The sequence below is a fragment of the Rhinatrema bivittatum genome, chromosome 2 (genome assembly GCF_901001135.1).
Source record: "Rhinatrema bivittatum chromosome 2, aRhiBiv1.1, whole genome shotgun sequence".
NCBI lineage: Eukaryota > Metazoa > Chordata > Amphibia > Gymnophiona > Rhinatrematidae > Rhinatrema > Rhinatrema bivittatum.
Window position 1 is genome coordinate 175,303,647 of NC_042616.1, and position 13,193 is coordinate 175,316,839.

Genomic DNA, 13,193 nt, shown 5'->3' on the forward strand with positions numbered 1-13,193 from the left:
CAGCACATAGCACTAATACCAGGATTTTGTGTTAGTCCACGTATTAACTTTGTAACCTTGTTGCCTGCTATATTGCTACTTTTCCATTAGTATTTGAATGAAATGGCTCAAGAGCAGGCACCTCTGGTCCTAGCGTGCCACACACAGTTTTGGTTTTTAGAATATCCACAATGAGTATGCATGAGAGATGTTTGCAAGCAAATATACCTCATACATATTCATTGTGGGTATCCTGAAAATCAGACCTGTTTTGGCACTTCAAGACCAGAGATGTGTACCTCTGGAGTAGTTAGGGTGCTTGAGAGTCAGGGCTTTGATTAGGGTTCTTGAGTTCCTGCAGCTGGCCTTCCACAGAGCTGTGCTGTGGCACAGCTTCTCCTCTTGGATGCAGTCTCCTAATTTGTAGGCTTCTTAAGAATTTCTAATATTAAATGCAGTCCTAAAATACAGTAAATATATTTATTCTTAAGTTTAGAAGAATATAATGAATTTTTTTTTTCAGGTTGAAAGAGAAAATTTCTGGGAACTCTGCCAAGTTTAGGGCATTAATCAGAGATAGCAGATTGCTGGCTAGTTTCCCAGATTTAACAATTGCAGGTGTTTAAAAAAAATACTCTTCCTTAGAATAGAGAAAAAAAGTTTAAAATGTGTTACTGCCGTTTATTCAAGAATAGCACTGATCGTTTTTAAATCTAAAGACAAGTTACATTCAGTTATAGTAGGCATCTGTGGTATTCAACCAAAAAAAAAGGTAAGAGAATGACATGGTATCTAGTTCCCTTTACTTTTAAAAAATATGAGGTATGAAGGATCACGTGATGCTGCCTGAGTATACCTGAATGTAACTTGTCTTGACCTACCAGTGAAATGGCATGGGCTAAATCTTTTTCAAAATATTCTGCTCCAGAGTACTGCATGTTTTGGGCTCAGTCTGCTTTAGTAGGAGCCTAACGTGTTTTTTACCTTTTAGTAAATCTTTCTTCAAGTGGAGTCAGAACTCTGTTTCGAAGGGTTTATTTCTTAGCACCCTCCAGCTTAGTAAGTTTGTCTTGTAATGTTGCTGCTCATTATTTTGAAAATGTCTATGAATAGTTGCATATGATTTCTCCAGCACCTGTAACATGTTAGATGTACATTAATACCATCATATCTTTCTCTGGGATGAGTAGGACCCATTTATTCCTGGCAAATAGTGTTCAGAAGGATTTCCAAAGAGATCATTGAACTGATCAGTTCAGTACCCCTTTTCTGCCAGTGTGATCTCTTAGAGTGCGGCATCTGCACATCAAGACCCGGATTTGACATAAAACAGCAGTTTTAGCAAAACAGGCATTCCTTGAGTAGAGCACTTTATGGTACTACATTTTGGCCCGCAGTCTGTGTGCACAGTAGTCATACTCTTTTTTTGGAGGTTGCAGGCTGTAAATTTAACGCACCATGGGTGTCGAACATTTTTAGTAATTTGTTTAATGTATTTAGGACCTGATTTAGTAAGGTTTATTTTTCCATAGAGACAGATTAGGCAATAATGAGCATCCCTACGGAGCTTGCAAAGTACCTCCTAGACTGCAAGCTAATTTTCATGGGAAACTCCTCCATACCTACATGCTTTGTGCCAACATTGATGCAGGCACAAAGTATGTACCATAAATTCCATGTAGAGATTTGATAATGGAATCTGTGCATGTAATCTCCTTGCCCCCAACCTAACTGCCCATTGTTTTCCCCATATATAAGTACACTTACTGGGGTAGATTTTATAATTTTGCGCGAGCGCGTACTTTTGTTCGCGCACCAGGCGCGAACAAAAGTACGCTGGATTTTATAAGATACGCGCTTATCTTATAAAATCCGGAGTCGGCGCGCGCAAGGGGGTGCACATTTGTGCAACCTGCGCGCGCCGGGCTCGGCGCGCGCTGCCTGTTCCCTCCGAGGTTGCTCCGAAATCGGAGCGGCCTCGGAGGGAACTTTCTTTCCACCCCCCCGGCCCTATCTAAACCCCCCCTACCTTTTGTTGACAGATTTACGCCTGCTGAAAGCAGACGTAAATCTGCGCACGCCAGCAGGCTGCTGGCGCGCCATCACCCGACCCGGGGGCTGGTCCGGAGGCCTTGACCACGCCCCCGGACACGCTCCTCCCCGCCCCTTTTACGAAGCCCCGGGACTTGCGCGCCCCTGCGGCCTATGCAAAATAGGTGCGCCGGCGCGCAGGGCATTTAAAATCCGGCCCACTGTGAATGTGCACATATGTTTACCTGCATAGTGGGAAGGGGGGTAGTAATTAGACTGGGTTTTTTTCTGTGGATAAATGCGGGTCTTGCTGTGGAAAACAACCTGATTATTGCTTCCAGAGTGGGTGAAAAGTCTTATTGAATCAGGCCCTTACTGCCAAATTATATAGTAATAAACATAAATGTTACTGAAGAGAAGGTTTTCCTAAGCACCTGTGATGTTCCAGTTATTTAAGTGTGTTCTGCATACATGACACTGAACTAATTTTTCCTTTTTTTTTAAATCTTTCAGTGGTCCATGAAGATACACAATGGAAGCAGTGAGGCCCTCTCCCAATACAGAAACAATGTCACCACACTTGCACCCATTTTAGAAACATTAGCAGACAGTAGTGAAGTGTATTGGGTCTTACAAGGTAAATAGAATCTGTTATGAATATATGCCAGTAAGGTATTTAAGTCAATGATTTTAGTGTTCATTTTTTTTTCTTTTGATTTTAAGCAGCTTAAGAAATGGCTCATCTATTAAAAATTAATGGAATATGGGGGTAATTTTGTAACATTTCACATAACTTAACCGGCAAATATGTGCATAGGTTACACCAATTTCCAAAGCAGACTTATGCGCATATGACTGTTTTGAAAGTCGTCCCACCAAACATACCCACACACAATTACACCACCTAAAATGTACCCATAAATTCTGGGGGGAAATTTACACATATAGGAGTGAATTTTCAAAGGAGTTTCACGTGTAACAATTGCATATAACGTGCATAAGCAGCATATATATGCACGTGTATGCTATTTTATAAATGTGTATTTTCAGTTTCACGTTTACGTTTTACCAGGTGACACAAGGAATGTTCCGGGGCCGGGTTCTGAAGTACATGCGGTATCTCCTATTTTGAAAGAGGTGTACGCGTATACCTTAACTAATTTGTTCACTTTTACACCTGCTAAATGACTCGCGCAAGTGAAATCAGACTTGTCTTTTGTCTAGTTTTTGGGTGGGAGGTCTGTGTGTAAACCAGTGTGGGTTCAGAGTGAAGTGAGAGAGCAAGGGTGGCCAACATTTCACTCACCAAGAGCCAAAGAATCGAAACCCTAAGGCTAAAGAGCCTTAGGGTTTCAAGAGCCTGAGGAAAGAGAGGTCTCATTCAGTCCTCATAAGAATGTGCTATACTGGGTTACACTGAGAGTACATCAAGGCCAGTATCCTGTTTGGAAAAGTGGCCAGTCCAGTTCACAAATAGCTAGCAAGATCCCAAACAGTAAATAGATCCCAAGCTGCTATCACTCCATTGATAAGCAGTGGCTATTTCTAAAGTCTACTTGATCAATAACAGTTAATTGACTTCTTCAGGAATTTGTCCAAACCTTTTTTTTAAATCCAACTATGCCAACTGCCTTAACCACATGCTCCAGCAATAAATTCCAGAGCTTAATTGTTTTGAATGTGCTATTTACTAAATTCATTGAGTGTCCCCTAGAGTTTGTGAGGCCAGTTTTCAAAAGGGCGTTTTAATTGAGAAGTCCAGCTGAATATACCTACTTAAAGTTATCCGACTACATGTAGCCGGATAACTTAAAAACCTAACGGTTAGGTTTCTAAGTTATCCAGCCTTGTGTAGCCTGATAACTTGCTACTTATCCGGATATCTTTAAAAGATATTTAGGTAAGTAGTGCCAGTAAAAATTAAAAAAAACAAAAACCATGGCCCTGTGGCCCAGTTTCCTCCTTACCCCATCATCAAATTGCAAAGAAGTCATAGCGCCTTTGCACTACCCACCCCACATTACCTCATATATTGAAAACATTAACCTTTCCCGTTCTGGACCTCCCCCCCCCCCCCATTTGCAAGGATTCCGCCAGTCCTTCCCCCTCCCGCTACCTTCTATCTTGATAAACTGGCCACCCCATCCTTCCAAACCTGTAAAAGCCCTACTGGGAATGGGGTCCAAACTACCCACTCCCGGTGACGTCCAGTGCAGCCACTGTCAAAGCTGCACTGGAAGCATAACCTACACTCAGGATGTCGCTGGGAGTGAGTGAGTTTGGACCCCACTCCCAGTAGGGCTTTTACGGGTTTGGAGGGATGGGGGAAGGTCCGGAGGGGGTGGGGGGTGCAGCGGCTGATGGGGAGTGGGGCTGGGAAGGCCTGGCAGAATCCTTGCAAATCTAGTTGGGGGGGGAGAAGGTCCACAGTGGAAAATGTTAATGTGATCAATATAGGGGTGGGGATTGCAAGGTTGCTATGGCCTCTTTGCAATTTGATGATGGGGTAGGAGGATATTGAGCCACAGAGTCCTGTACTTCTTTTTCCTGGTGCTACTTATCCGGATAAGTAGCAAATTATCCGGCCACACAAGGCCAGATAACTTTAGACGTGCACACGGGGGGGGGGGCCTTGTGAGGATACTTATGGCTAATTTACAATTTCCATCATTTAATGTGAAAGGATTAAACTCTCCTTTTAAATATAGTTGAATGTTTAGGGAGTTGTTATCATTGAGGGCATCAGTAGCATTCCTTCAGGAAACTCATACTAAAAAGAGGGCAGAGCACCTTTTATTCTCTAAACATTTTCTTACTATGAATCATGCCTCTGCTTCTGCAACTTATAAGTATACTGGGGTGGGAATATTGTTCTCCAAAGATTTGGTGGTACAAATAAATGCTGTACATAGAGATGAGGAGGGGAAATTTTTAATCATTCAGGTGATCATTGGGAATGCACAGTTTACTTTGGTTAATGTGTCTTGTGCAAATGTTAATCAGAGGGAAACACTGGCGGGCCGATACAGTAAAGTATGTGGGAGAGCGGGCGAGCGCACAGGCCAGTGTCCTGTGTGCGCAATTCAGTAAACTAAAATATTTAAATTAGGGCCTGCGGTAAAAAGAGGCGCTAGGGACACTAGCGCGTCCCTAGCGCCTCTTTTTCGACAGGAGCGGCGGCTATCAGCGGGTTTGACAGCCGACGCTCAATTTTTGCCGGCGTCGGTTCTCAAGACCGCTGACAGCCACAGGTTTGGAAACCGGATGCCGGCAAAATTGAGCGTCCGGTTTTCAACCCACGAGCCGCGAGCTTCTTTTAAATTTATTTTTTTACTTTTTTTAACTTTTGGGACCTCCGACTTAATATCGCCATTATTATTATTTATATTCTTTTCTATACCGACGCTCATAATACAAGTCATATCGCATCGTTATATTTTTTTAGCTTTTGGGACCTCCGACTTAATATCGCCATAATATTAAGTCAGAGGGTGCACCGAAAAGCAGATTTTACTGCTTTTCTGTGCACTTCCCCGCGCCGGCAGAAATTAACGCCTACCTTTTGGGTAGGTGCTAATTTCTTAAAGTAAAATGTGCGGCTTGGCTGCACATTTTACTTACTGTATCGCGCGGGAATGACTAATAGGACCATCAACATACATTTGCATGTTGCGGGCGCTATTAGTCTCGGAGGGGTTGGACGCGCGTTTTCGATGCACTATTACCCCTTACTGAATAAGGGGTAAAGCTAGCGCGTCAAACGCGCGTCCAAATGCCGGTTAACAGTGCGCTCCACCAGAGTGCACTGTACTGTATCGGCCTATGGGTAAGCTGGATAAATTTCTTCTGGATTTTGTGGAGGACATATAATAATAAGAGGGGACTTTAATCTGGTTAGATCTCCTTGTTTGGATTCTTCCTTGGGTGTGCTCTAGGGCAGATAGGATTAAATTAAAACAATTCATGGATAAGTGACAGTAGATCGATATCTGGTGGGTGAGTCACCCATCTTCCCGGAATTTCTCCTTTTTTTTCTCACCCACACAATTCTTAATCCAGAAGAAATTTTTTGTTGATGGATAAATCTCTGGCTACTAGTTCAGTGGACTCAGAGATAGGTTCCAGTGTGGTAGGACATGTCACATAACAAACATCAGGGAGGTCAGTTTTGGAGGCTGAATGATAGTTTAATAAAAGGCAAACAGCGGGAACAACAGAACTGTCCTTTATTAAAGACTACATACGATCAACGATAATGGGGAGTTCTCTGCGGGTGTCTTCTGGGTCTGCCTTTAAGCTGTGGTGAGAGGGAAGATGTTTGGTTTGGCGTCTTACATGAGAAAAAAAGAAACAAAAGCAGAGATTAATGTTGGTGACACTTTGGTGAATTTAGAGCATAAGCGCAAGCCTGATAGCTTTTGGGTAAACCGGATGAGGTAAGGCATAAAATAAATATGCTGAATGTGAACAGAATAGCACATCAACTGGACCTAGTCCAACAATGTTGTTATGAGCATGATAATAGGGCAGAGAAATTGTTAGCTTACAAGTTGGAGAGATCTGCCCAATCCCATATTGTCAAGATTAAAGATAGGGATTGGGCTATTCTGATGAATAGTGAGGCTATATGATGCAGATTTAACAGTTTCTACAAGGAGTTATATATGAATGAAATTACAGCTTTTGAGAAAGAGATAGATAGTTTTCTGAAAGAAGTCATGATGCTTCGCCTTAGTGATGAGATGGAGGATATATATTAGGGAAGCCAATAACCACAGTGGAGGTCCTGGGGCTATAAAGGATTTAAAATTGGGTAAGGCACTGGGTATCAATAGGTTTACCGCACTATTTTATAAAAAATGTAAAGATCTGCTAGTGGTGCCTTTAGTTAATGTTTAATTATTTAAGTGACGGAGGACATATTTTGTCTCTTGCGAATGTAGCAGAAATAACTGTGCTGCTTAAAACTGGGAAGAATCACACACTTTCTGGTTCTTATAGGCCAATCTCTTTGATCAACAAAGGTTTGAAAATTTTAGCAAAAATATTGGCACAACAATTGCAGTGTTTATCCTAATTATTATGACATGAAAACGTAATCCACCTCAACCCTCAAATAATTGAAAATGTTCTTTAAAAATGTTTTATACAGTCATACTAGGTGATGTATTTAAGCATACCTGCATATTTCTGCCTTATATCTAATCATCAGTCTAACACACATGTCCAAGTCTATTTACTACTTAGTGTTTCAATTGTGATAGTCTTCTTTTTATTTTTTTTATTTTTTTGTGCATTTAAAATCATTCTTAATGTTCAAAAAGAAATAAAGCCAGCACTTATCTCATATAAATTCAGTTGTATCAAAGGAACGCTAACAATGAATGGTAGTCTCTCACTGAATGCCCATCTCCTTCAAGCCCAACACGGGTCTGTTTTTCGAACCAAAGGTGATTCTTCAGGGTTCAGTTTCATTGAATATTTTCAATAAGGTCTAAAAATAAGGTTGTACCGAGTATTAGTTATAACACGAAAACAAAAATCACATTATTTTCTGTTGCTATATAATGTAACGTACCACATGGCATCAAAACAGAACCATGATCTGATTCAGTCCCGTTGCACTTCCAATCGATTTAAAGCCCCATCGCTGTCAATTAGCCAACGTCCAGTGACGTCAGGGATGTATCAGAACTTACAACAGTGAATGCCAATTGATCTCTTCATTGAGGCCATCAGGATATAGCGAAGGAAGATGAAATATCCAGTATTGTTCCCTATAATTGAGATGAAAAGCAAGATCCCCTCCTCATGTAGTACTGATCACTTGATCAGTCACACGCCACTTTTAAGTCAGAAAACTGATAAAGACATTCCACACAGTGTTGTAGCATAGGCGCTTGTAGCTTCTGAGTAGTTATACAGCTATGATGTTCAATCATATGCTTGTGGACAGGATGTGAAGTCCTGCCAACATACTTCTTTCCACACGGACAAATGATTAATAAGATGACATTGGATGACATACAGTCAGAATAATATTGTGCATTATAGCTTTTTCCTGTGGAGGCATCTACCCATGTGGGGCCTGTGATGGATTGTCCCCAAACGGAACCAGTGACCCTTAGGTTTCAAATCCTTATTTCCGTTCAATGTATCCACATCCAAAAACCAAGAGCAAACTATGTGGTCATGTATATTTCTACTTCCTTTTAGACTATGAGAGGCTTAACAGCAAAATTAGGGTGAAACTGTAAAAGAGGCCAGTATTTGTGGATCAGCGAAGTTATTAGAGGAGCCATAGATGTGTAGTTTAGTACACATATGAAGTTGTTATCTTGACCCTCATGTGCACAATCCAACAAAAGCCATTGTCTATCGACATGAAGGGCACCTTTAAAAGCCTGTTTTATAATCTTGTATGGGTATCCTCGTTGTAAAAGACATCTAAACAAGGAATCAGAGTGGTGTAAAAATTCATGTAGGAACGAGCAATTGTGTTTGAGCCTTAAAAATTGACCCACTGGGAGATTCCTCTTCAAATGATATGGATGAAAACTAGAGAAATGCAATAAAGTATTCCTATCAATGGCTTTTCGAAAAATGGTAGTGCTAAGCAAAGATCTGCTCTTATAGATGGTAACATCTAAATAGTTAATTGACTGAAAATGACACATTAAGGAAAACTCCAAGTTGGTATCAAGTGAGTTTATCCAAGACAAAAAAAGATAGTAACTGGGAAACATCTGATTTCCAAAGAAAGAAAATATCGTCTATATAACGAATCCAGAGAACCACGTTGGCAAATTGGGGAGAGTCATACAAATAACAGTGTTCAAACTTGTCCATGTACAAATTGGCCAAGCTAGGGGTCATAGTGGCTCCCATTGCGGTTCTATGGATCTGTTTATAAAAAGTATTGTTGAAACAGAAGTAATTTCACACATAGCTAAAGATGCCATAGTCATGACAAAGTCTGTGGGAATCCTGTGGGGTCGTGCCTGATTGTCTAATGTGTCCTCAACAATCTTGGCCAATTTGTATATGGGATAGGTCTTTGCTTTCTTGGATGGAAAGAATGGCTGCAGTTAAGATGACACTTCTACCAAAACTGTGCTATTTGTTCCAAACTCTGCTGTGTATTATCCCAGATGGAGTATTGAAAGCACTACAAAAAAGGGTTTTTGCCTTTATTTGGAAAAGGAGACCCCCTCATATTGCAAAGCATATTTTATTTAGGACTAAATTAGAGGGGGGACTGAGTGTTTCTAATATAACTAAGTATTTTGCTGCTTCCCTGTTGAAAGCAGTGGTGGATTGTCATAACCCAGTTGTTGGAAAACAATGGGTGGGTATTGAAAATCACATATTGGGAGCAGGGACCCTCTCTGGTACCAGAGGTGCAAATTCCTGGTTGCAAATATTTCACCTTGCACAAAATGTACCCTATGTCTTTGGGTCAAATGGAAGAGAGTATTGGTGGGGGATAAAATAATTTTTTCATCTTACTACTTTTAGGCAGTGTGATTCCTTTCCTGCTGGAAGGGAATATAAAGTATTTAGATTGTGGGAAACTAAAGACTTAAGTATTTTGGAGCAAGTGTGAGAGAGACAAAGGATGGTGAATTTTCAGGATCTAGTTGCAGATTATAGCCTTTCATTAAAATATTACTTTGCCTATCTGCAGTTGACCTACTTTGTTAACTCCAGGGAGGTGGTCAGATTTCAAGAAAGGGAATTCTGTGTTTGAGGGGTACTGTGGGATAGTGGCTACAATAAGGGGGATTATCTAAAAAATATACTTTATTTTGAATAAGGTGCCATAGAGCAAGCCAACGTATTTGTTGGCTTGGGAGAAGGATTTGGGGGGAGGAAACTTGAGATCTATGTTTTGTATCTGTAGGTCGCGGTTCTATATCCGCAGCTATGATGGAAAATAGCTATACGTTTTTATATAGATGGTATTTAACTCTGCAATGGTTACAGAAGATGTTTCTTTCATATAGGGATTTGTGTTGGAGAAATTGTGAGCATACTGGAGTTTCCATCTCTGATGGGCATATCCAGAGACAAAACTGTTCTGGGAGAATTTTTGCACTTTTTTGAATGACAAGTTGGATGGACATATACCCAAGGATTCTCGTGTGTTTCTACTTGATATGCCAGTGGAGGATCTTAACATTTTCGCAAAAGGAATTGACTGTGTTGGCCATTGCAGCAAAGTGTGTTGTGGCCTTATGGTGGAGGAAAAGTGGGGTGCCTTCCTTTACCCTTCTTATGGCTAAGTTTAAAAGGATACAACACCTGAAAAAATTGACTGCACTGCGGAAAGATGCTTTTTCCAAGTACCTGGAGATATGTAGTCCTTTTCAAAGAATGTTAGATGAGAATCGTCTTTTGCCTTCTTTTTGAATTTGAAGGGGTGTCATTTTCATTTACTTTGTTTTATGATCTTCAGACTTTGGAAATGTAATATCATTTTCGTGGGTTGAAATGTTTTCTGAGTGGACTTTTCCTCCCTGAGTTATGAGTCTTTTTTGGGTGGGGGGTGATAACATGTAATCTGTATTGTTTTATTCTGCTCGCATTCATTATGCTTTATCTTTTAAAAAAATTACGGAAACTTTTTCATATGCTGTTTTTTGTATTTTCTGTTCTGAATAAAATATAAATTTAAAAAGCCATTATTAAATACTGATAGCCATATGAAATGTTTATAACACCATTAAAGTTCAAAAAATTCCCCACTAATACTTGCACTTAGCTTTTGAAGCAAGTCCATAAAGTGTTGTAAATAGGGCATAACAAATATAGGATGTAGCAGATAATGACTGCCAGAGTGACTCCAAACTTTGGTCAAAAATAGATGTTCCAACGTCACAGACAGATGTCCCGACACTCCTCATGTTGTGGCATTACCCTAATGCCTTCATTAGAGGAAATTGATGAAGGCATTAGGGTAATGCCGAAACACTGGCAATATCAGGACCAATTTGTGGGGTATCTATTTGTGTCCACTGAAACGTTTACGCATGCACCATTTTAAATTCAAAGTAAAATGTTTTAATTCTTGGAATGATTTAATATGAATCTCTATGACAACAAGTCAGGTTGTTGCATTCGTGCACCATATTCTAGCCTTCAAAATATAAAGAAAACTTTTGTTTTCCATTTAGATCCTGTATATGAACCTCTGCTGAGTGACAGTAGGAAGATGATCACCAATGAGAAAATTGATGCCTACAATGAAGTGGCAGTTGGGATATTAAACAGCAGCTCAAGAAATTCCAGATCCAAAATCAAGATGTTCAGTGTTTCAAAAATGATAGCAGAGGAAACCATAAAGGAATCTGTGGATGGCTTGCATCTTCCCGATGCAAGTCGAGATATAGTGAGTACCATATTGGGAATAGGATAAAGCAGCAAACGTTCCAGTGTCTTCTAAATGAATAGAATCTAACTAGTGTTTGTTTTACATCGATAAGCAGGCTAAATTAATCGTAGGTCATCCGACAGCACAAAACGGACTCATCTCTCCCAGCTAGTAGAAATTTTTAACTTTCCTGAGCATGTGCAAGAATTGCCCTCGTGAGCCTTCTCAGTTATTTTTTGTCCAAGCCCAAGCATAGATTTGTATTCAGTCTCTCCAGATATTTTTCTCAATTTAATCTCAATATTTTTTCTCTTTTCTTCAGCTTTACTCTTTTAAGTTGCCTCACTGCCTCTGTAGTAACCATAACTGCACTTTTCACTGCTTAAAAAATAAAATATAACACTCTTGCCTCTTCAGCGTGTCTGCAAAAAGAAATGTAACGTCTGTGGCTTCAAGAGTTGCATCTGCAGCAAGATAATGTCCCACATGGATGGTCATGAGCTGTACTATCAATGCTTGGGGCGGAACCGCGATCAGGCAAACTGCTGCACCTGTGGATGGGTGTCCCCATGGTCCCAACATTATAAGGCTAGTAAAATGGAGGAGGAGTTTAATCTTTTCGAAGTTGCATCAAATCATCTTCCTGAGGTGCCTCATCGGGTAAGGAGTTGAACAGGAGTTCCTCCAAAACTTTGCCATCGCCGCAGGCCAAAGCCTCTGGGTCAAGTGGAACAAGCTGCCCTGTGTCGAAGACCAAGTGACATCATTCTCTAGAGCAGTCAAAGCAGAAGCATACCGAGGGTCTCCTGCACCCAAGGGCCCCACTGCATTTGTGTTGCCACCTGTGCCCACCCACCCCTCCGCCAAATTCTCCTTTTAGAAATACTTATGGGCAAGAAAGTCACACTAATACAAACCCAGAAAAGAAATGTCTTGACAGACTGCTGTGAACAGCCTATGGGGCAAAAGCTTCCCTGCCTGCAGACAGGCCACCAACATTGCCCCTTCCCTCCGTGGTACTGCAAGAAAACAAAAACATTCTCTGAGAGAGAACAAGACCAAGAGTCAAGGACTGTGAGGTAAAATTTATAAATTCTTGTAAAATTTCCAATTTTTTCCCTTACCATCAGGAGCATTAAAAGGAAAATTTGTCCTTTTTTCCAGACTTGCACACATCACTGCAGCTTCATTACAACACATTATTTGACCCCCTCACAAATACAGAATAACTGACCACAAATTAGAAAGAGAAACATGGAGACAAAAACTGCACGGGAAACTCCAAAAAGCCAGACTGCCTGCAGTATAACATCAGAGAAATAAAAACATTTTTCCTGTACTGTAAAAGTATAGAAATATTCACATGCACATTTCCCAAAAATGACTGAGAAGATCAAATTCTTTCCACTTCCCATCTCAGAGAAACAGAAACAATAGCAGTCTCATCTTCCTACCCTTCCAGATCCCAGCAGTCTTGCTCCCCAACCTCTCTCCCCTCCCAGACCTCCCAGCCAGACTCGTATGCAGTTCAATAATGCAAAAACAGAAACATCACCGTTCCTCATAAAACAAAACCAAGAAAAACCATCATATTAGTAAACCATACTAACAAAAAAAAAATCAGTATTTCAAAATAGGTGACTAGAGCATATAATAAATAATGATAAAACCAACTTTAAACATTTCTGAAAAATCAATTAAATATTTCAAAACAGCTGCTTTATCAAATAACACCTAATAATTAAAACTAATAAGGATTAAAAATGTTCCTTTCTCCATACATGAGAACCTTTGATTTCCAGTCACCCTG

General features: G+C 40.4%; 1 protein-coding gene across 1 annotated transcript in view; it reads left to right on the plus strand.

Annotated features, from left to right (window-relative positions):
- Positions 1–13,193, plus strand: part of CASD1 (CAS1 domain containing 1) — a 125,646-nt gene that overhangs the window by 75,313 nt on the left and 37,140 nt on the right. Inside the window, exons 7-8 of the mRNA XM_029588901.1 lie at positions 2,524–2,647; positions 11,187–11,401. Coding sequence (XP_029444761.1) covers positions 2,524–2,647; positions 11,187–11,401 — 339 coding nt within the window. The remainder of the gene's footprint in view (positions 1–2,523; positions 2,648–11,186; positions 11,402–13,193) is intronic.